Here is a 25,452-nt window from a genome sequence, read left to right on the forward strand (position 1 = left end):
GACCCGTTGTTAGTTAAATTTAAATAGTCATTGAATAATCCCTGATAGAACACTCATTATCCCAAGAAACAGACATTAATAATATATTTTTCCGTCAGGATCTCCAATGCTTTCCTATTCCCGACAACATTTGACATGCATCGGTTGGAATTATGTCAATAAACCAGCATTGCTAGATTTAGTTTAAATAGCATTTTAGTTTTATTCATTTTTATTTTATACTCATGCTGACAGGGAGGTATTTTTTAAAATATTGTCCTTATTATTTAAGGCTATGGCATAGTCATACAGAATTTTATTTTATATAAAGCAGTTTCAATTATGGTTGTCACAAATGAATAAAAACTTTTAAGTTACGTGATAGACAAGAACAATAATTTGTGTTTTAAATATGAAGAAATGCCATAACCAGTGTTATATCAGCTTATTTTGGCTACTGAATTTTCTGATACTGGTGGTAGTAGAGAAATCCTAATTTCGATTGACTGATGATCATGACATCCATTTATCCATCGAATAAACGAAGACAGTAATTTATTCAGGAATATTACTAACCTTACTTTCATTTCGATTTTCCCGAAATTCAAATTCAACCTTCATTATGGTGGAATGGTGAAATATTTAAACGGTTTTTAAAATCGGAAAACAAAATTGTGACCTCTAGAGAATCCGCAAGCTAAAAATTTGATTTTTCAAACAATCAGGAGCCATAATTCAGGAAGTTACGTTCGAATATACGTGATTATCAAAAGGAACCAAGATCTTAGTGTGTAATGGTGAAATATTCACATGTTTTTTTTAAATCGGATAAAAATTGCGACCTCTACATGGACGGCAAGCTAAAAACATGACTATTTTGTACATTTAAGGGCCATAATTCAGGAAGTTACGATCTGTTACGCGTGAATATCGAAAGGAACCAAGATCTTTGGGTTATAAACATGTATTTCAACTCTCATCAAAATCGGATAAAAATTGTGACCTCTAGAGGGTCCACAAGCTTGATATATCAGATGCTATACACTATTTGCGTACAAGGGGCGGCCATTTTGTCCGGCATTTTTGGTCCGATTTTCACAAAATTCAAACTCAATAAACATTACGGTGTAACAGTGATATATTCGAACGTTTTTTTTTAAATCGGATAATAATTGTGACCTCTAGAGGGACCACAAGCTAAAACATGATTTTTCATACAATCAGGGGCCATAATTCAGGAAGTTACTATCCAATATGCCCGAATATTGAATGGAACCAAGATCCTTGGGTTATATACATGCATTTCAAGTTTCATCAAAATCAGATCAAAATTGTGACCTCTAGATGTTTACACTAATTGTGTATGAGGGGCGGCCATTTTGTCCACCAAAATTGGTCCAATTTTCCTGAACCTCGAATTCAACCATCCTTAGGGTGTAACGGTGATATACTAAAACGTTTTTTTAAATCGGATAAAAATTATGACCTCTATAGGATCCACAATCTAAAAACACAATTTTTCGTACAATCAGGGGCCATAATTCAGGAAGTTACAGTCCAATATGCACGAATATTGAAGGGAACCGAGATCTTTGGGTTATAAACTTACATTTCAAGTTTCAACAAAATCGAATAAAAATTGTGACCTCTATAGGGTCCACAAGCTAAAAACGTGATTTTGCGTACAATCAGGGGCAATAATCCATAAAGTTACAGTCCGATACATGCCAATAGGGAGATAAAACCTATATTTCAAGTTTCGTTGAAATTGTGGATTGACGGACAGACAGGGGTGACGACAATATACGTCCACATGAATATGTGGGCGTATAAAAACCTTGGAGGAACTTTCTCCGCCAACACCGGGATCGAACCCGAGACCTCCTAGTTTGTGAGCCAGTTGCATACTTCACTGAGCCACCGTTTCCAAAAATCCAAGCAATATGAAAAGACAGATTGCTAAGTAACAAAGCATATGCCTACAACAGATAAGTCACATATAGTGCTGATATCAAGTATCGATGCATTGCCTGTGCTTTGATTCGGCTGACGCCGATTCGATTCTCTGTCCTTTTTTGTATTATCGATGCATCGGCAAAAAATACTAATAATTAGCTTTATGTGTCCAGGAGTGCAAGGACTCCGAGGAGTTCACAAGTTCGTCCACTAGAATAAAAAAAACATCTTTTTAATATGTTTTTATAATTCAAAATAAAACAATATATATGTAACGGAACAATTCAATGAATCCCGCACGAACTATTATTAGGCTTGACCTGTTTACCCTACGCTTCCGTTATGTTTTTCTCCATTTTCCAGTGACTACAAAGACTGCGTTTGCTGGTTACGTCCCCTGGCTATCGCGTCCTTTAACCCCAAGGTCAATTTCACGGTTCATTTAAATGACCAAACTTTCTTAAATTAAACGATGACAAAACTGAATATCTACAAATTGGTTCTAAAAATGTGCTTAGTAAAGTTGACTCTGATCCTTCAATTCGTGTGTGTAAAACTGTTATATCCCCATCACTTACTGCAAGAAACATAGGAGCCATCTTTGACTCACATTTTACAATGGAAAGTCATGTTAATAATATTTGTAAGAATGGCTATTATAATCTGCGCAATATCAGCAGAATACGTAAATATTTATCTGTTGATGCTACTAGAACTTTAATTCAATCTCTTGTGATTTCACGTCTTGATTGTTTGAACTCCTTGTTAACTGGTCTACCGAAGCTACTTTCAAAACTACAAAAACTGCAAAATTCCGCAGCACGTCTGGTTACTGGTGTGGGTTATCATAAGCACATAACTCCAATTCTTTACATCCTTCATTGGCTTCCTGTATCATTCAGAATTGATTTTAAAATATTGTTAATTACATACAAATGTCTCAATGGTTTCGCACCCCCATACTTATCTGAATTGATACAAATCCGCACTTTGGTGAGAAACACAAGATCCTCTAGTGACGATTTCCAGTTAGTACAACCTCGAGCCAGACTAACATCCTATGGCGAGAGGGCCTTTTCATTTTATGCACCGTTAATTTGGAATAAATTACCTTATCTTATTCGGAAATCACCTGCCATCATTACATTCAAATCGCACTTGAAAACTCATTTATTCAAACAGGCTTTTTACTGATTTTACACATTTGACTGTTTTATGGGTAGTTTTAAAAAATTTATGTCATTTTTACATTGTCTCTCTCTTCTTACTTTTTTATTTTTAGGAACTGTTTTTTTAGGAACTTCTTTTTTATTATAAATTGAATTTTTAGAAACTTCTTTTAATTATAAATTGTATTTTACTTTGTTATTGTTAAGCGCATCTGAACACTTTGGTGAAAGATGCGCTATATAAATGTATTAAATAATAATAATAAAAAACGAACTGTCAGAAGGATAATATTTCACATCCGGTTCTTAACGCTAGTTTTAAAACGATTCAGTCTTATTTTCTGCCATGAGCAATAGAGAATTCATAAACCCCTATAGACAGGCTTTGATACAATCCGTATAAATAATGCAAACGCTGTCTCTTGTAATCACCTCACCCCTCACGCCTTCACAACAAATTAGAACAATGGCTAACGAGTGTCAATTGAAGTGAATCGGACGATATTAATGTCATAATAAACAACAGAAGAATATTGTGGAAATAAATTTATTCAAATAAATCGACATTTCTATAATAGGCCTAATGATAATGTTAGGGAAATTTATGTTTCTATCAGAAATACTAACGTTATTTCTGTAATTTTTGATTAACAAAATGTCGGCAAATTCTCGATGCATCGATACAAGAATTGATGTTTGCGTCCGATGCGTAAAATTTTACTTGATATCAGCACTAGTCACATAATTAATTTTTTACAAGTAACTTGAGCATAGACAACGCAATAATCAAGGGGACGAATTCTGGAAGTTATTATCAGCAATCACTGACGCTATTATCAGAAATTACTTAAATTTAAATGGGCTTTTTTTTTTTATCTCACTAAGGTAAACAAAGCATACAAAAGACAAATGAAATTTTGGATGATGGATATGGACGAAAAGACCACAACAATATATGACCTCATTTAAAACCAGTGGCTGCCAGGCAGGATATGCCCACATTTTGCAAGAGATGGATAGAGAACAAGCTAAAACCAAATGGGATTTTTTGTACAATCAGGGGCAATAATCCAAAAGTTATGGTCTGAAATGCGCAAATATCAAAAGAGACTTAGATCTTTGGGATATAAAGATATGTTTTAAGTTTTATCAGAATATGATAACCAGCGGCTGCCAGGCAGGATACGCCCACATTTTCGAGAGATGGATAGAGAACAAGCTAACAAGAAAGTGATTTTTCCTACTATCAAGGGCCATAATTCAGGAAATTACAATTCAATATGCGCGAATATCGAAAGGAACTGAGAACTTTGTGTTATAAACTTACATTTCAAGTTTCAACAAAATCAGATAAAAATTGTGACCTCTATAGGGTCCACAACCTTGATATATCATATTCTTACGCTATTTGAGAAAGAACGGCAGCCATTTTGTCTGTCAATTTTCACGAAATTCGAACTTAGTCGTCCTTAGGGTGTAACGGTGATATAATAATACAGGTTTTTAAATCGGATAAAAAGTATGACTTCTATAGGGTCCACAAGCTAAAAACGCGATTTTCCGTACAATCAGTGGCCATAATTCAGGAAGTTACAGTCCGATATGCGCGAATATCAAAAGGAACCGAGATCTTTGGGTTATAAACTTACATTTCAAGTTTCCTCTATAGGGTCCACAAGCTAAAAATGCGATTTTTCGTACAATCAGGGGCCATAATCCATGAAGTTACGGTCTGATACATGCCAAAATCGTAAGGAACCGAGATCTTTGGGTTATAAACTTACTTTTCAAGTTACAATCAGGGGCCATAAGGCATAATCCATGAAGTTTCGGTCCGATACATGCCCATATCGAAAGCAACCAAGATATTTTGGAGATAAACCTATATTTCAAGTTTCGTCAAAACCGGATAAGATTTGTGACCTGTAGGGTGGGTGTCCACAAAAAATTTAAAGTTTTCTCCGGCTCTTCCGGTTTCCTCCCACTGCTAAAGACCTCTACGCACAAGTGAAATAAAGAAATAAAGATAGGTTGCCAGGCAACGAAACATACGCCCACAGCAGCTATATCGTCCGGGCAGTCAACAAGAGTTGTCGTATATTTTTATTTTTTTCGGTAAAGAAACATTTATAATACATTAAAATCTGATTAACATTAAAATCTGATTAAGAGTAACAACTCATTAAGTAATTATCAGAAAACCATTAGAATTTGTTTGGATTTTATAAAGTTCGGCCCCATGCTAACGTTTAGTATACGAAACTTTTAACATCATGGATTTAGCTGTTCAAGTCATAAAGATTCATTGAAAATCAATATACTTGTTCGTCTCAAGACCTTAAACTCTGTGTATCAATCTGAAGTCAATCGGATGATAACTTTAGCCTCTAAAGCATCACAAGATTTTTCAAAGTGATCAAGGGCCATAACTCTGGCAGTAATTATCGGAAATTGCTGAAAATCAATAGGCTTCTTCGTCTCATGACCTTAAACACTGTGTATAAATTTAAAGTCAATCGGATATTAACTTTAGCCTAAAGAGCGTCCACTACCGCTGGATGGGGGCTACACCAATATACGACCACATTTCAATGTGGGCGTATAAAAAAATTGGACCATGTGTTAGTCCCGAAATGACCTAGTTTGTGTCGAGTGGATGTTAAACCCCATTTCTCTTTCTCTCTATATTGGAAGTGGACGTGGTCTGAATGTGTGTTTGTCCGCCCAAATTGATCACCATGTTTGTTCTACAAATTGACAATCTGATTAAAACACAGATGCTATTTCGTTTCGTTTTTTATAGTTCAAAATTTCGTTTTACTTGTCTTTACTACACTAGGATCTGGAAGAGTTGTTATCATTGACGTGTTCTGGATAATGTGAGGGGTTAGCCAATGAAACGGTCTGTTAGGCGTGTTTTGCACGGAACTGTGGGCAATCCACTAGTAACATCAATGCTGATTGGTTAATCAAATGTGTGACGTCATAGGTCAAAAACTGCTCGTATGACCTCTAACGCGACCTATCGCTACAACCGGTCAGATCTTCATGCAGTGTAGGCCATCAAAAGTATAAAAAAACGAAACGAAATATAGATCTGTATTTTAATCAGATTGACAAATTGAACACAAGTATGGCGGTTGTTTTGGGCGTTACCTTTTTTTTATTTAATTATTTCTGTATTTTTGTGATCCGAGTACAGCTTTAACTAGTCTGTCAGATTAAATTCACTTGATTGCTACTATCACTGAGAGGGGTGAAATCGGGGCAAGTTAATGTGAATTAAGTTCCTAAACAATTTCTTAAATTTTCAAGAAAATAAATTTAAGGTGTTTGAAGTTATCTGGATAAAAATATTTCATATTTACCGGCACATAAAATGTGCAGACGTAAAATAAGTAAAAAGAATATCTATGAAACTTTCTGAATTTTGTTTCAAACATTTATCATTTATAAATCTAGAATTGTTTTCAATCATTTGATTCTTCAATGGTGGCGGTGGTAATTTGTAATTGAACTCAATTTAAGTCCACTATAACTATACTATTTGCTATAAATCTAACTAGTATATTTTGTTGTTGATTACCAATAACATAGAGATTGTCATTCCCTGTACCTTCCGAAACATGCCACACAGGTGTGGGGATTTTGATGACCGAGTCCTCCTATTTGATATTGAGATTAGATAAATAATGTCCTAAATGTTACTTGTTTTGCACTAGGGACCGGGTATCGTCCAGACTTTACGAAAAAAGGAAAGAAACTAAGCTTATCGTCAAGAATTTAATACACGTATCCAGCTAATAGATTGTCGTCAAGAATGTGTTAAATGCCGTCAAGATTCACCAAAAACCGCCCAGTTTGTGCTACCGTGTAGATTAAGAAACACCGTTTACTTTTGACAACGATCGTCTGCTTTACGACCGTCCAGTTTCTCGGGATGTTTTTTAGAAATGAACACTACCATTTAGATTTGAAAGGGGTTTAGTTTTTAGACATGGCGTTTATTTTCCCGGACGTTTTCAAGAAATGAACAGAGTGTTTAATTATTTAAGGCGTTTAGGATTTACGCAAAATTACCACTTTACCGAGAGCCGTCTAGTAACTTACATATGAGTAGTAATGCGATGCCGTTTACTTTTCATGTCTTTTAATTAGTTTGCCCAGTGTCATCTAGAAAACTTAAGGCGTTTGTTTTTGTGTGAAATATTTAATTTCTGTGTCCCAATTTTAGAAACTATGTTCAGATTTAGAATTGGAGTATAGTGTCTAAAATTCTCGAATGAATTGCATATTTGTTGAATATCGTCCATTCTTCGGTATTGCCGACGTCCGTTGGGAAAAGTCGATTTACAATGAATTGACAATTGTCCGTACATTCCCTTGTTTTTATTCAGTCTATACTTAATAAAAACATGGTAATGCACTGACTTTTTCTCATATTGACAGTCAATATTTTTTTTTTCAATTGTCAGATATATGCTAGTCAAGTCGTCCACACGAAAAATCTGGTTAAGTCATCCACGCTGCATTGGTTGACTCGTCCACGCGACTTAGTTTAATTTCGGGATGTAGAATAAGTCGTCATTGTGTAATGTTCGGGACGCAGAGATATTCATAGTCAGTATAATATGAGTGTTTGATATAAGTATAATTTTCTTTACACCAAGTGGCAGACTCACCAATCTAGAGCGGTCGCATTTATAAATAACAAACAACAAAATAAATCTCTTTATTCAATAACAATTTCATTAATAAATAACGTCACTGCACAGCCACTAAACGACACACCTCTATAGTCCCGGTACACTTTTCTTCCCCAGTTCATATAATTCCCTTTTATAAATATTTTATTATGAATAATGTCCAACGTCTTCCTTTACATACGTTTTAGCTTATTTTTCGAACACGCCAATTCTCGGCATCAATTTCACTAAAATTACATCGCCTACAGCGATCCTCAATGCAAAACTTTCAACTTGTAATATAGTCCCTTTCCTGCAGGTTGGTTTCACCATAACAGAATTGCCCTGTGATATAACAGATCAAAGAATGAACTGCACGTAGTCACTTTTTCGACACGTGTTATCTTCAGTTGTTCAGACTACCTGGCACCTCAAATAACCCAACGTTAAAAGAAAGCAAGCAGTGTCCACCTTACCACAGGTTCCATTCATTTATGATTTACTGTAAAACATGAAATTATTGCGAGCATGAAATTATTGCTAAAATTGCGAGCGAGGCCCTCTCACAATAATTTCATGTTCGCAATAATTTCGTGAAAATTCGTTTAAATGTCGGCCATATTGAATTACTCCCCCTTCATTACTCTTCACAAGAAAGAGTCCCAATAACGGCCATTGTTGAATGTTACCATCTTGTCGTTCTTTGTAACACCCCCTCTAATCCCGCGAGTAGTAGTTGATTAACTGGACCCCCACTGATCAGGTAAAAAGAAATGTAACCCAGGATTATCTATTAATTAATCTTTTTTTTTATTAAACAACTAACCTGGTCATTGTTTTCACGCATAACCACACATTATTTGATACTGATTGAATAAAATAAAAGTACCGGATTTTGTCACGATCATCTAGTATCTCTTTTCCATTGCCACTTTATTGTTAAACAGACGTTTTAGTGCCTCCTATAATATTACATACAGAGTTACACCCCCTGTAAATAGGAGATAAAATTAGCGGTGTTTTTTTGTTCATGTGCTTTTTTGATAAAATAAAATTAATTCATCGATTTTCTTCACAAAAATGGATAAATATTATCGAATGCATCACAATGGTAGACAGTAGTATCGAAGGTTGGTACAAAATGACAAGTTTACACTATTTGCTGTTACTAATGATCACCAATCAACCGATGTTTTGAAGAGCCGACTGTCACCTCAAAATAAACATTTTACCACATTTTATAGACAAATTTACTAAAATAAATTTATTTAAATTCGCAATAATTTCATGTCGCAATAATTTTTTCCCCACTATAGAAATTCGCAATAATTTCATGTCGCAATTATGTTTCACCACCCCAACTCGCAATAATTTCATGTCGCAAGAATTTCATGTTTTACAGTATTTTATAATTCATTACACAGTTTTGACCACAATGTGTTTCGATTCGCATTTTGGTATTCTAAATTGATTCTTATACGTAATTCTTATATTTAGTTCCATTTTGTGTGCGGAAATTAAATCAACAATTAGTTTTAAAATTAATTATGATGCCGAAATAATATCAATCCAATTGTATTTTGGCGAGAGATTAAGTTGTCAATATGTAATTGTAAAATACCTTTTGTTTATCCATCTAATAATTTATATTCAGATTTCATATCAAGTCAATTAAATGTTGTCTAAACATTAAAATCATAACGCCAATTAACAAACAATACTAGTATACTTTATTACAAAAACATAAGTGAAGTATTCTAAAAATCTAAAATCATAACGGCAATTAAATAACAACACGAATATACTTCACTACAAAACCATGTGTCTGGATTAGGGGATTAATTAAACAATAGGTAGCGGCCATTCAAAGAATCTAACGATAGACATTTGTGACTGTTGTATATTCCATGCGATGGCGGTGTAATTACACGTCTGTGAGCGATATGGTTTCAGACGGAACCGAGACAGGTGGCTAGAATTTGTGATATAAGCAGGCGGTCATTCAAAGAATATAATCTAAATTGTAATGACGAGCATTTATGACTGTATATTCCAAGCGACGGCATAGGCTATTGTTTCGGATGGAACAGAGACAGCTAGGACGTGGCTGGAATTTGTCATTTATAAAACAATAGCAGTCTTGGTCATTCAAAGAATATAATCTGATATCGCAGATTAAACATACACTATGCAAGAGCTAAATCTGTCTATTGCAGGTCTTTCTTTAGGCCTGAAATGTTATCTAAAGTATTAATAAGACATTTTAATGTTAACTTATCCAGACCATAATCAACTCTAGATTGTGAGCCAATTTACTGCCTAACTTTCCTTCTCGTTTAAACGATTAAATAGATAATCGAGACTATGCTGTTTATCGCACTGACTTTAGTAATGATGACCAAGTCTAGGCAGAAATTTCATTCGCTTAGTTTTCGGTTCATAGTGGATCAATTTGAATGAAATTTTCAGCAAATTGCCTTTACGTTATCTAGTTTTTAACTATTATAGTGAGAACTGCCAACTCGTTATCCAATCTCCCATAATGTATCTTTAAATTTTGAACTTTTGTGTAAATATGTTTGTATATTTTGTGTTTGTAAACAATACGCGGATTAGGTTTTAGACTTGGATGTGAGGTATCCTGAATGTTAGTGTGTAAACTGATAAGTGTTATATGTGCAATATATGTGCATATAGTTTGTAGAGGAACTTTCCATGTATTTGGATATTAGATATTATAATGACCCTGCTTGCTTTGCTTTTGTTTTTTGATTACAAATACTCAATTTTATTGTGACAAGACTAATTATAAACTAGATACGATTTGCGGTCCGGTCCTTGCCCGTTTCAATGTGGGGAAACTGTACCTCCAATTGTTAGCAATTCCCCTCCTTCGGTATTTCTTCAACATTCCCAAGAGGTGGAAATGAAATGAAATGAAATGGGGTTTAACGTCCTACTGTTCTGCTCCTAACCTGGGCTAATGAAGACGGGCATACGCCATACAGTGTGCTATGAGGGAAATTTTGCCCGGGCAGCGACACTATCGCCTACTCTTATATCGAATTCCAACTGCCAAGGGATCTTTTACGTGCATTCCAATGTATACACGGGACCTCGGTTTTTCGTCTCATCCGAAGAACTAGACAGCTGTCCTTGTCAGGCCCTCCGTCATGCATCACTGACAAGGGGGAACCACGCCGGAAAATCTGGATGAACTTACTCGGCCAATGCAGGGATCGAACACCCGACCTCCAGGCTAGCGAGCCAGCGCCTCACCCACTTAGCCACGTGGTCCCCTCCCAAGAGGTGGGGATGTGGGGATACAAAAATAAATGTTGGCGAAAATAGTCCCCAAAAGACATCTAGATAAATGGCGAAAATGACGTTTCATTTGTGGCCGAAACAAGAACTGCACACATTAATTTGTAAATTCACAAATACATTTGTTATTATTGCGGAAGCGGGTAAATAACCCAGAAAGCAAGATTATAAGTAACAAGATATACGTCCATTGTTTTGTTATTTTCTAATAAATAAAATGTGAGTTTTATCTACGCCGGGAAAATTGTCAATTCATTCATTGAAGAATGGACGATATTCAACAAATATGCAATTCATTCGAGAATTTTAGACACTATACTCAGATTCTAAATCTGAACATAGTTTCTAAAATTCAGAGACAGAAATTAAATATTTCACACAAAAACAAACGCCTTAAGTTTCTAGATGACACTAAGCAAACTAATTACAAGACATGAAAAGTAAACGGCATTGCATTACTACTCACCCGTAAGTTACTAGACGGCTCTCGGTAAAGTGGTAATTTGGCATAAAATCTAAACGCCTTAAATAATTAAACCCTCTGTTCATTTCTTGACAACGTCCGGGAAAATAAACGCCTTGTCTAAAAACTAAACCCCTTTCAAATCTAAATGGTAGTGTTCATTTCTAAAAAAACATCCCGAGAAACTGGACGGTCGTAAAGCAGACGATCGTTGTCAAAAGTAAACAGTGTTTCTTAATCTACATGGTAGCCCAAACTGGGCGGTTTTTGGTGAATCTTGACAGCATTTAACACATTCTTGACGAAAATCTATTAGCTGGATACGTGAATTAAATTCTTGACGATAAGCTTAGTTTCTTTCCTTTTTTCGTAAAGTCTGGACGATTCCCGGTCCCTAGTGATAGAAGTTGGGGGGTTGGATGGCCGGATGGTTAGTATGTGCGAGCTGTATCATAAGGCCTGTCATTGAGTCAACTGGCGTGGTTTCGAATCCCTGGTTGTATGTGACAAGGAGTAGGGTCGCCTGTCCAACCTCGTGGGTTTTCTCCAGGTCCTCCGGTTTCCTCCCACTGCTAAAGACCCCTACGCACAAGCGAATTATTGAAATAAAAATGTTAGTCCCGAAATGACCTAGTTTGTGTCGAGTGGACGTTAAACTTAATTTCTCTCTCTCTACTATAGAAGTTTCAGTTATTGATCAATTTTGAAATTGTTTTCACCATTTGATGCCTAATGCTAATTGCGACAAGCTCAAACCAGTTCAACATTTTCAATGCCACCGAATGTTTTGAAACTCTGGAATTCAGTTAGGTGTTTGATGTATTAGTGCTTAAATATAAAACGATATTTCCAAACGGTCCAGCTTTTGTAGAATCTTTAACGTGCACGAAAATTAAGAATGGGCCATAATTCTGTTAATTCTTAACCGATTTTCCAGAGAGTCGATTTTTTGGATAACCGGAGACATTGCTCAGGAGATAGCAATTCATAAACGTCGAATTTAGAAAGTTTGTTGCTCTCATTTTTTTGGTGAAATTTGGAAAATTTTCAAAATTTTTCTAAAATTTTTAGTTTTTGGAATTTTTAACTTCTAATTACATTTTTGGATAGCTGACGTCTATTCAATTCCAACGATATCAATTTTTTTTCTGAAATGTTAAATTTGATTTTTCACTTTTTTTCGCATTTTGGTCAAATCGTAGAGTTCTTATTTTTTTAAAACGACACCTACGATATTTCTGAAACTTCGGGACTATGAAGTCGAAGGACCAAACCAGTCCATGAACTATAAATGAAAATCCTCTAATCACCGGAAGTGGTCAAGAAAGGTATTCAAAATTTGACAAAATTCTGAAAAATGGGTGCCTGTGCGCAAAATGCGATTTATCAATTGGTTGTTTACCGAGTATTTAAAGTATTATGTCGTATGATAGCCACGAGTATTATCTACGAGATGGTGCAATAGCAACAAGATTTTATTGCCAACTAAAAAATTTGTGGGACTTTGAAAAGTAAGGTTATTTATGATTTCGATCAAGTTTAAACCCATGTTTCTCGGAAAAGCCGCAAACGATTTTTTTTTAAACTTGCTCAATCGAGAGTCTACTGGGTAGTGTATTTTGTGAAACCCTTGTACAATTTATCTAATTGTCATGGGTAGCCGAAAAAAGAGATCGAAAATTGAAAACAGCGTATTTTTACGAGTTAGAGCATGTTTAGAGGTCAATATCTGAGTTATGCTAGAGTATGGGTTTTTTGTCATGCATCTGGCGATTGTTTGCGCCTTGGCGACGGTGAAAGCCTTCAGCATTGCGCGTAATTTTAGTTATTATTTGATTTTCATAAAAGTTTCAACATTTGATGCCAAATTCAGGCTTTTCATATTTTAAAATATTTCTATATATATTCATAAACTGTAGCATCTATCTATGCGAAGGCAATCTTTGTCAAAATTAGTTTGTAATATGAGCAGTTGCCGAGGAATGGGCAATTTTGCATCAGTCATTTTTCACGTTATTTTGCCTGTAAAAGAGTCAATTATTATTGGATTTTCATAAAGGTGACACCATTTGATGTATAAAGCAAATGTGCATTAGATCAATTTGAGCAGAATTTAAAATTGACACTGGAAGTGAGGCCATTTTGTCAAAAACTGTATTTTAACCTTCAAAACAGATATTTTATTCAAATCAGTCCTATTTGTTATGTCTTTAAAATGATATTTAATTCCATTCAACTTATTAGACGAGCCGTCTGCTTTCCCGAGATACATTGAGAAATCAACACACTGTTTACTTATCTGCTACGGCCTTTACTTATTAGATGAGCCGTTTACTTTCCCCGAGATACGTTGAAAAATCAACACACAATTAATTTATCTACAGCGTTGAAAAATTAGATGAACTTTTTAATTTCCCGCGAGCCTTTTATCCGATCGGTTAATTTTTATTACGATTATTTACATATGAAGTACGAATAAAAAGGGGGAATATAAAAAATGCACAGCCATAGATGATCACCTTACCGTGGTCATAGTATTATATATTATCCACTATCCTATAAACTTAGTATTCCATCACTGACAAATAAATCAAAAATCGGTAAATCACGTCCCAGGTAATTATACAATTGGAAATCGGTAAATCACGTCCCGAGTAATGTATCTTTTTTAAATCACAAATGAATTAACTAGTTTTCAATCTGTACACATGTTCATAAGTCGAGCTTACAATGACAGTGCGATAATCTCGCGAGACTGTACATTAGACTGGCACCAAAAAAGGTCACTGTCAATCTCTATAGACAAGCTGTCGCCCATTTTCAGACAGCGTAATTACTTGATTGGGGGCTTCTGCACAATTTAGTTGATTATTGGGTACAGGTGTTAAATTTTGGTACTGATTCAAAATCAACATTCCCGAAAAAGAAAAGGGTTTATAAATAAAACAGAACATATATTTAGCTATGACAATCTAATAACAAAAACCAATTGTATGTATTTATATGTATGTACACTAAATACTAAAAACAATCACAAATAACAGCATGAATACTAAAAACACAACACTGGAAAACAATCACTGGTTTATAAATACAGAAATAGCAGCATGGACAAAAAGAAATCAAAATTGGTAAACAATAAAAAAAAAGCAAATTGTATGTATTGATAATGTAAATGAACCATTTAAATCCTATACCGCAGTCTGTTAAAATTGTTAATAAAAATCTGTGTCTTTAAAAATCTTCCGCTCAATCAAAATTCAGAGCAAAGCCAAACTAAGCCAGAGTTATTTTGGTATTCAAAATAAACACAACTTTTATGTTGTGAAAGTCGTCTTTTATCTACGATTATCATATTATGTGTGAAATAGCTTTATTTAACGCCCGCTTCCACCGAGGTGATATCGCAGACAATTATCATATTAGTCACTAATCTCCTCTTTATCTATATTCCCATACACATTAATTACAGAAAAGGCCTGTGTATACACGGTATTATGAGCTATTTACCTTTTGGTCAGCAGGTTGTTATTTGGAATATAGGATGGAGTTATGTGTTAACTTTACCATGACAAAGGGACACGACCCTCCCTCTCTTCTCCAGACAGCAAATTTATAAGTGTGCTTTAAGAAACTTTTGGTATCCGAGCCTTTTTATTTTGTGTTTTTAACAATTTTCATGTGTAAATAATTTAATTAAATCAACCTGTCCATAATATCCTATCCATTGTATTGGACATTAAATCTTTAATAAACAACAACAACAACGTCATAAATGAACGTTATTACGGTATAGATTAATTATTTGATTGGTAGAATGCTATTGTTTTATTAATTCACACCTGTGGTCAAGTGCCTGGGTGCCATATGAAACCATGTTTTTGAATATACATGTTCATAAGTACAGTATGGATTAATTCTTTGATGGGTCGATTGCTATTGTTTTATTAATTCTCACCTGTCTGAGTGCAGGTGCCATACAAAATAATGCCTTTGAATGTACAATTTAGTCATAAATGTCCCTTTTTATTAACATTATTTTTTTGATTGGTCGAATGCTATTGTTTTATTAATTCCCACCTGTAGTTACCAGCCATGTGCGGGTCAGTTCATCTCACAACCATTTCACCTCGGACTGTTTCAAGTTTCAAGTTTTTATAACCCTTGAGTCACAGACTCATTGGGAAAAACAAAAATACAAATATCCATATATACTATTATATAAACACAGTATTACAAACAAGAATCATGATATGGAGATTAGAGTGACGGTATATTAATTGTTACTATTCCTTTAATCACTTATTTTATTAGAAAAATATAAAAATCTACCAGGGTTTACAAGTTCAGATACATTTTTAGTACATAAAAGATTAAATAATTTAAAAACACTGGGGTTCGAACAATAATACTTTTTTTTATATATTATTATCTCAGACTTTTATAAATGAAAACAAAATGGTACTCAACTTCAATGTCTTCAAAATTAAACAATGTACATAATCGTTTACTTCTCTCAATATATTTAGTACTATATCGTAATTTTTCAATATCTAAATTATGACTGGACAAACGGATTCTTGTAATTTAACGCCTGTATTTTCTGTTTATTGGTTTAGTCAAATAATATTGTAAGCCAAATGTATTCACAATATTAATATTATGCTTATAAATGATACAATTACTTGATAATTCAAATTTCTCAATACACTCCTGTCTAAATATGTCTAATAATCTTTGTCTGATGATATGGATACAATTTGTGTTTATGAGATGAGCAGGTTTTTCCCATTAATCTCCCAAGCCAAGTTCCTTCTTAACATTCAGGACCCACGGGTCATTATTTATTAACATATTAGAGTAGCAAAAATTAAGTTAGACATTAGTAGAATAACGTTTTTTAATCCAGTATTTAAATATCCGTAATTTTCTCATAATGATTAAAGGGAAATGTCCAAGTTCATAATAGATCAGGTGGGAATTTGTGGTTGTTCTTGTATCTAAGATTTTCCTAAGGTACCTTAAATGTATTTTTTCTATATCATGTCCCGAATGAAAACCCCATAATTTAGAATACAAGAGATAAAAGTATCAAAAATATTAGTAGAATAACGTTTTTTAATCCAGTATTTAAATATCCGTAATTTTCTCATAATGATTAAAGGGAAACGTCCAAGTTCATAATAGATCAGGTGGGAATTTGTGGTTGTTCTTGTATCTAAGATTTTCCTAAGGTACCTTAAATGTATTTTTTCTATATCATGTCCCGAATGAAAACCCCATAATTTAGAATACAAGAGATAAAAGTATCAAAAATACAAAGTTTAGTTACAATATTAAAATAATTTTCATTACAAACGTTTGAGACTGAGAAGAGAGCTTTTCGACCCTGTTCAGCACTGTGTTTTTGTATAATTAGATATTTACCATTAAAAAATTTTTTATCGGGCTGTTTCACACCCCCCCTTGTTATTATAATTAACTGAGTTGTACTTATCGTTAAATAAACTGTTACATATAAACAATAATGTATGGAATAAATATGTTTTACTTGCGATTTTTGTTGATTACCGATCACGACCAGGATTAGATCACCGCTGTATGTTCGTATTGTTTGTTAATTGGATTTTAGATCTTAGGTCAGTTCACCGATGTTTTTGTAGTAAAGTATATTCGTATTGTTTTTGTATTTGCCGTTATGATTTTTTATTAGTTCACCAATGTTTTTGTAATAAAGTATACTCCTATTGTTTGTTAGTTTATGATGTCTAACATCATTTATCTTCTTTATAAAAAAGGTATTTTATAATTACATATTGACAGCTTAATCACTCGCCAAAATACATCATGGACTCTTACGTATTACCCAATAATCAACTAAATTGCACAGGGGCCCCCAATCAAGTGATTACGTTGTCTGAAAATGGGCGACAGCTTGTCTATAGAGATTGACAGTGACTGTTTTTGGCGCCAGTCTAATGTACAGTCTCGCGAGATTATCGCACTGCTATTGAGAGCTTGACTTATAAACACATGTACATATGGAAGACTAGTTCATTCATTTGTGATTTAAAAAAGATACATTACCTGGGACGTGATTTACCGATTTTTTATTTATTTGTCAGTGATGGAATACGAAGTTTATAGGATAATGGATAATATATAATACTACGACCACAGTAAGGTGATCATCTCTGGGTGTGCATTTTTATATTCCCCTTTTTTATTCGTACTTCATATGTAAATAATCGTAATCAAAATTAACCGATCGGATAAACGGCTCACAGGCAATTAAAAGGTTCATCTAATTTTTCATCGCCGTAGATAAATTAATCATGTGTTGATTTTTCAACGTATATCGGGAAAGTAAAGGCTCGTCTAATAAGTAAAGGCCGTAGATAAGTAAACAGTGTGTTGATTTTTCAACGTATCTCGGGAAAGCAGACGGCTCGTCTAATAAGTGAACGTCGTAGATAAGTGAACGGGTCGGCCATTTTTAAACGACTCTAGGAGAAATTAAACCCATCACCATCAAACTAAGCCATAGTACTAACTAACCCATTTATGTAATTCTTAAACGATTTTTATGAATTAACCAACGATGTTTTGAAAGTAAACGCTGTGCACACTTTCCAGCGCTAAAAACCCCGTTCTTAACGATACCAAATCCCTAGTGATAGAGATATCCAAAAATGGTTCTAACCTGTTCAGTTTCGAAGAAATAGGCGATTTTCTGCAGGTAATTTTTAACGGTTTTTAGTCCATAAAAGTGTTAATTCTTATTGGATTTTCATAAACGTTTCACCATTTGATGCCTAATGCCATTTATGATTTCATAAAAACAATTTCAAAAATTTATTTTTACTGAAAATGACAAAATTTTGACAAAAACTGCATTTTTAGCCGTCAAAACAAATATCTTCTTCAAATGAGTGTTTTTCAATATTGCTTTAAAATTATGACATTTAATTCTAATCCAACATATAGAATGATTTAATATGATGCTATAGATATCAAAAAATCACTTCTAACTTCTTCTGTTACTGAGAAATCAGCAATTTCGTCAGGCTCACTTTTTAAGATTTGTTTCGCATTTTAGTTTCCCATTAGAAAGTCTCATCAGCTAACTTAGTGGTAAGTTAGTAATCAATATTGCTCGATTTGGTCGATTCTGAATCCATTTTATAACAGGTGTGCAATACTTATGTGGAAATCTGTTTAACAGTTTCTTTGGTATTGGAAGTGACATCAGTTCAAGGGTAACATGGCATTGGAAGTGACATAAGTTCAAGGTAACTTGGCACCTGTGTAACCTGTGATCCGTCATTACTGCATCGCAGTTCTAGTTGGATATCATTATTGTTTCAAATTATATTATCACCATTAAACGACAAAATAACAAATAAATGGTGTGGTTGCTATGTGATTTTGTTTTGGAACATACCAACATCTTTAACTTGCATTTTCTTAAAATTTCCTTTTCTAACTTGGGCAACTTCAAGGGATATAGCTCAGTCAATTTTTGCCCAATTCAAACCAACCATACATCATTTTGAAGGTATTGAGGTGGAGAATGTGAAGATAACAATAACTTAATTTTCAAAATTTCCTCATTGTGACTTATTTTGCCAGCACGGTTCACATGTCATTGTGGAAAGTTGTATGTTTCAGCTTTTAAACAGTATGCCAGGAAAGGAATCCATATAAATACTTTAAACATTTCAAGTGACTTAGTCTATCAATCAATCATCTGAATAGACATCAAAAGAGTCTGACATATTTTACTAATTAAAACAACATGCATGAGAAATCTGTTAAAGAATTAATTGATGAAATTGAATATTCAGTGCAAATACACAGGATTTGGCTCAGTGGACTTTGAAAGTTATTAGTCTGTAAATTTAACAAAATAATAACAGAAATAATAGGATAATATACAATTCTGCTATACTACCATAAATAGAAACTGTTTGCACACAACAATAATATACATTCCAAGAGTAGAATCAATCAATAGTTTTCAAACTGATTTCATATGTTTTACACTATGTTTGCTATGCTTGTATAATAAATGAAAATATTACCTTTTGTTTGAGCTGTGATTTTTGGAAGGTTTCCAAATTCTTGTAATTAGTGCCACCATTGATTTTCTCTATTGTTAGTAATAAATCTTCTTCTGAACTGTCTATATGAGCTTGATGTTTAGACCGTCTTTTAAACATGGGACTTAGATGTTTACATTTACCCTTTAAAACTTCCTCTCGTAATTTCCTTGTGGGTGAATCAAGTTTTGAACAACGTATAGGTGAAGCTGGCAATGAAGCACTTTGTAAAATCTCGATGTCACTACCGTTAGAAAATAAGTGATCTTTTTGTAAAATAGTATGCACAGTATTAATACCGCGATCTATAGATCCTTTTATAATTGGTCTTTTATCATAGATAACATCTGTAACACTATCATCAATCAAAGCACTATTATCTAAATCTTCTGACGGTGCAAACATGTGTACACCATGTTCTTCTAATTCCTCTAGTTCTACAGATTTTTGTTGAGCAAGATAAAGTCTCCGATGTAAGTCTGGATGACAAGGAGCTGTAGGACTACAATCCCCCACTAAATTATTCTCAAATGGTAGTTCAGAATTATCAGGCAATTCTTCATCCATATATTTTATGGCTGTAGAGGCTGGATCAGCCCATCGTGGACTGTCTCCAGCAGACGAAGTCACTGGACTATTGTTCTCACTCATTGTAACTTTGGGTGAATGTTTTGCATCAGTTTTTAGCCCATTTGGACTATCAAAAACTTCTTCTAGCTGCCCATTAAATTTGAACAAGGTTTGCATGCCACTGATAAGTTTAGGACGAGCACCCTGATTGTCATAGTTGGGAGGATGGATGCCATCTTGATTAGAGTCTGTTTTAACAGGAGATGTTGATAGTTTACTAAAACTATTTAAAACAGGGGACAAGGGCTTTGACCTAATACTACCTGTATGTGTTAGTTTTGGCAAGATACCAGCATTATAATTCTCATAGTTTGCAACACTTTTTACACCATTAGTATAATTTTCCATGTGATTGCCTGTCTCTACAACTTGTTGAACATCAACACAAATTTGATTAGCCATTGGCACTTCAGTCTCAAAGCCATTTTTATCCTTGAGAATATCAGGGAATAGATCACAATCATTTGTATCACTAAATGTTGCTAGGAAAATAAGATAAATATAAGTAACAAGTAACTAATTCTATGATTCAACAAATAAAATGATTTAAAAGTCAATGGTCATAACTTTGCTAGCAAAAAATCATTGGACAGGGTACTTCAGGAGCAATTCTGATCTATTGATACACTTGAAACTATGTCACTTTGAAAATGCTAACATCACCCTTCCCAAGTGGAAATTACCATACAAAATTGTGCCATAACTGTGCACTCAGATCATTCAAATGGAAATTGAATGTGCTCTCATTTAGTTGAATACATGCGTCTATCTAACCTAGATGTTCAAATTAAATTCTACATATATCAAACCTATGTTCAAATCAAACTATATAGAGACTAAATCAAATTGTATAGACTTACAAGAATCCTCATCATCTTCTGGTGCTCCAGCTGGGGTAAAGTTAGAATCACGAGATAATGCTTGAGAACTTCCCCCAACTTCTGTTAATGTTATAGTCATTTGTCTAGGTTGTAGATGTAATAAGCTAGTTTTATACACAACATTACCCAGAAACTCTGGTAAATACGATGCCACACCTATCAGCTGGAATTTAGTTCCCCAAATATTGGATGTTACTTCAACCAACTTGCTACTCTGAAATATATAGTAAAAGGATTCATTATTTTGAAATGCTTTTGAATCTGATCGACCTACAGATCTATGAGTAAATTCAAAGTCAGATTCAGTCTCTCAAAATGCCTACATATTAGTAATTTTACATAAATCTTTGAAGGTAATAAATTCTGATAACCGAAATGAGCAAATCCATCTCAGTTAATTTACACCTTTTGTTTGACCATCAAAGTAGAACAGTTAAACCCCATTTCATTTCATTTCTACCATTATGGATATGCAGTATGGCACTGAACAATCTTGGTCTATAAATAAGTCAAGGATTTAACTAGTAAATTTACTTTTAGAGCTTTAGGCATTGTCAGTACCTTTTTAATAATACGTACATTACGTGTCTTAGTAAGATAATAAAACCTATTTTTTAATAATGTAGAACAAAAAGGCTGTATGTATGTCATATGTGTCCTTATATAAAACACCAATCACCAATGTGTACATGCAACATAGCTTTAACTGCGTACCATCAATCTATTATTGCTCCTGGTTCCAAATTAGTTCTTCTCAAATTGAACAGATATTGTTCTTTATAATTCCTAACTGAATTCCACGAAGATAATAATTGTGAGGAGCTTCATTTCAATATGATTTATAATTTCTTGATATCATAATTCATTAAAATTTAAAAAAGCCTACCATGATTTCAATTTATCTTTGCCTATTTATCATTTTTCTACCAATCTATGAATCACACAAATTTGAACCCATTCTATATATTAAGCCATTATTAACAAATATTCAAAATATTTAATGATGCTTGTTATCATGTTTAATAATTTTCTGTCTGCAATTTTTATTGATAACAGTAGAAGACAAAATCAATTTACTTCCAGCTAAGTGATTATTGGAGGCGTAAATTTGAGATCAAAATGTAGACATTGATGCTTAGAGGGGTTAAAATAAACAAATGTGAAGAAGATAAAATAAGGATGGCAAAGTACATGTCCTTGTGTACAATGAAGGGGTAAACTTAATCATTGCTTTTAAAATATTAAGTGTTTTTAATGAAGTCTTACACTGATCAGGGATCGAATTTGACGGACGCAAACACGCAAAATGCATGTTGATTTTGTAGACTGCGTGTAACAAAATATATGTCACACGAAAAAAAATGTGTGTAACATTTTTTCGCTTATTGTTACTGAATAACATGATTATTCAATGAAAACAATACACATATCACAATTGACCTTTTATAGTGTTCGACCATCTGTCCTTTCATTATTGTCGTTATATTCCATCGTTCAAAAATATATGTTATTGGTGAATGGCTTTCACACGACACAAACAGTTTTAATAGTACAAAAACACATACCGTTTTATTTTTCTGGATGATATTTAACATAAATATTGAAAAAATGTTTTCCTTAGGAGGTTATTTACGATATTTTATTGTTTAATGATGAATAAATACTGTTATAAACTCCTGAGTATTCATTCCACGAAGTTTGCAAATTTATGCCGATAAGGAGCTTTGTTTACGTCACGTGACTTCTCGCTCACTTTTCCACCCGTTAGCATTATCCCTGTTTCTGTTCAATTTTTATACATCTTCACACATTGTTTATACCGATACTTTGATTTTCCAAAGGAATCACTGATTTTCAGATTGAAATAGATTTTAAGAAAGCAGAAATATAAATAATGCCAACATTGCCAACTATATATTTTGAGAGTTCCGGTAGACAGATTATCATTCAGCGTCGGACGTGATTCGAAAAATCGCTATTTGACTAAATCAATGGACAATTTTTGACATAGCACTTATGTTTTATAGTTTAATTTACTATCCTTGTATAATATAATGCATCTTCAAGAAGGTATACGCTTGAGTGAGAAAACACGAGTTTTCAAGGGTAGCCACTGCCTAAAAATAAATATGCACGGTCGAAAGAAAACAAACTTTGTTTTTATGTTTTTTGTGCCTCCGTCATATGTAAAAAAATTTAATTTAAATAAAATATTATAATTAATATTATGAAAATTAAAACTGTAATAAACAAAAACTTTTTCAAGTTTGTAAATTTTGTTTGTAAATTCAGTACTGTATGCTAAAAATAATATTGACTAGAAATAATAATAATGACTAGAAAGTGTCTAGTGAGTACTCCAGGGGTATTTCCAATATTTTATGCATGTTTATTTACATTTAAAAAAAAAATGATAAACTGAAAGTATTGACATTTCATAAAATATCGCAATATAGTGATATCGCAATGTTTTCAGGGATATCGCCCAGCTCTAGTGTTGAGGACAGTTTTGGATGTTTATTCTTGTGTTTTATTAGCCATTAGCTTTTTAATGAAATTGTAAGGAATATGTGTACACTCCAATGTATAACATAGCTTGTACATGTAATCCAAAGATAATAAAAGTATTTTCATTAAAGAAAAAATTGGAACTTGAATTTCTTCAGAATCCTAGTTTTGCTTGTACATTTGAAATCAACAAACAAAATTTTGCTTGTGTGTTTTCAAATAACCCAGCGGGCACGCAACGTTGTTACAACATTGTGACAACGTCAATATTGGTCGTGACGTTGTACAACGTGTTTTCGACCAATATTCGACGTTGTATTTACGTCATATACAGGTTGTTGACACAACGTTGTCACAACGTCATCAAAACGTTATCAAAACGTCATATACAGGTTGTTGTCACAACGTTGTCACAACATTGTCACAACGTCATCAAGACGTTATTCTAACGTCATATACAGGTTGTTGTCACAACGTTGTCACAACGTTATCAAAACGTCATATACAGGTTGTCGTCACGGCGTTGTTACAACGTTGTTCACAACGTTGTAACAACGTCTTCAAAACGTTATCAAAACGTCATATACAGGTTGTTGTCACAACGTTGTCACAACGTCATCAAAACGTTATTCAAACGTCATATACAGGTTGTTGTCACAACGTTATCAAAACGTCATATACAGGTTGTTGTCACGGCTTTGTTACAACGTGGTCACAACGTTGTCACAACGTCTTCAAAACGTTATCAAAACGTCATATACAGGTTGTTGCCACAACGTTGCCACAACGTTATCAAAACGTCATATACAGGTTGTTGTCACGGCGTTGTTACAACGTGGTCACAACGTTGTCACAACGTCTTTAAAACGTTATCAAAACGTCATATACAGGTTGTTGTCACAACGTTGTCACAACGTTATCAAAACGTCATATACAGGTTGTTGTCACGGCGTTGTTACAACGTGGTCACAACGTTGTCACAACGTCTTCAAAACGTTATCAAAACGTCATATACAGGTTGTTGTCACAACGTTGTCACAACGTTATCAAAACTTCATATACAGGTTGTTGTCACAACGTTGTTAAAACGTTGTCACAACATTGTCATAACGTTATCGAAACGTCATATATAGCAGTTCGAACCTTGACCTCTGATTGTCAAACCAAGGTCACCACGAGACTCCCAGGGGTCAATTTAGTTTAAATAGCCACGACCTCAAGGTCGTCGGATCCGATTTGGGATGGGCGAGTTATCTGCCCTTAGGCCACACCGCTGTAATGCTCGGCTATTTCACTTTCTAGGGAAATTTGCCCCAAAAATGTCATCCGATCGCCCCGGGGTTTGGTGACCCGATAGACTGACCCAACATTTGTTCTTCATTTTTTAAAATCGCCAACCAAAAGTCGTGACCTTGACCCGCTAGGGGCCCCGGAAGTATTTTGGTTTTTGAACCCTAGGGGCCCATCTAATAAAGTCAGGACCACTGGACCTTGACCTTCCAAAATGTCATCTTGGTCCACATGACCCCGGTAGGTCAAGGTCATCAGAAAGGGTCAAGGTCACCAAAATATCTACTGAGTTCGATGCTCCCGGGCACATGGTGGGGCCCCTGGTCTGCGCGGCAAATCAAAGGTCATGACCATGGATAGGCAACTCATTGACCTTTCGAATGGGGCCTTGACCTTTGACCTGACCCTTGACCTTGGGATCGAAAAAGTCCCAAAACTTCATGAACAACCCAGATATCACGAATA

General features: G+C 34.2%; 1 protein-coding gene across 1 annotated transcript in view; it reads right to left on the reverse strand.

The window, feature by feature from the left end:
* Window positions 1-25,452, reverse strand: part of LOC126811157 (tubby-related protein 4) — a 321,131-nt gene that overhangs the window by 30,551 nt on the left and 265,128 nt on the right. Inside the window, exons 11-12 of the mRNA XM_050536678.2 lie at window positions 21,169-21,403; window positions 19,661-20,790 (exon numbers count right to left, since the gene is read on the reverse strand). Coding sequence (XP_050392635.1) covers window positions 19,661-20,790; window positions 21,169-21,403 — 1,365 coding nt within the window. The remainder of the gene's footprint in view (window positions 1-19,660; window positions 20,791-21,168; window positions 21,404-25,452) is intronic.

This window comes from Patella vulgata, chromosome 2, assembly GCF_932274485.2.
Source record: "Patella vulgata chromosome 2, xgPatVulg1.2, whole genome shotgun sequence".
Classification (NCBI taxonomy): domain Eukaryota; kingdom Metazoa; phylum Mollusca; class Gastropoda; family Patellidae; genus Patella; species Patella vulgata.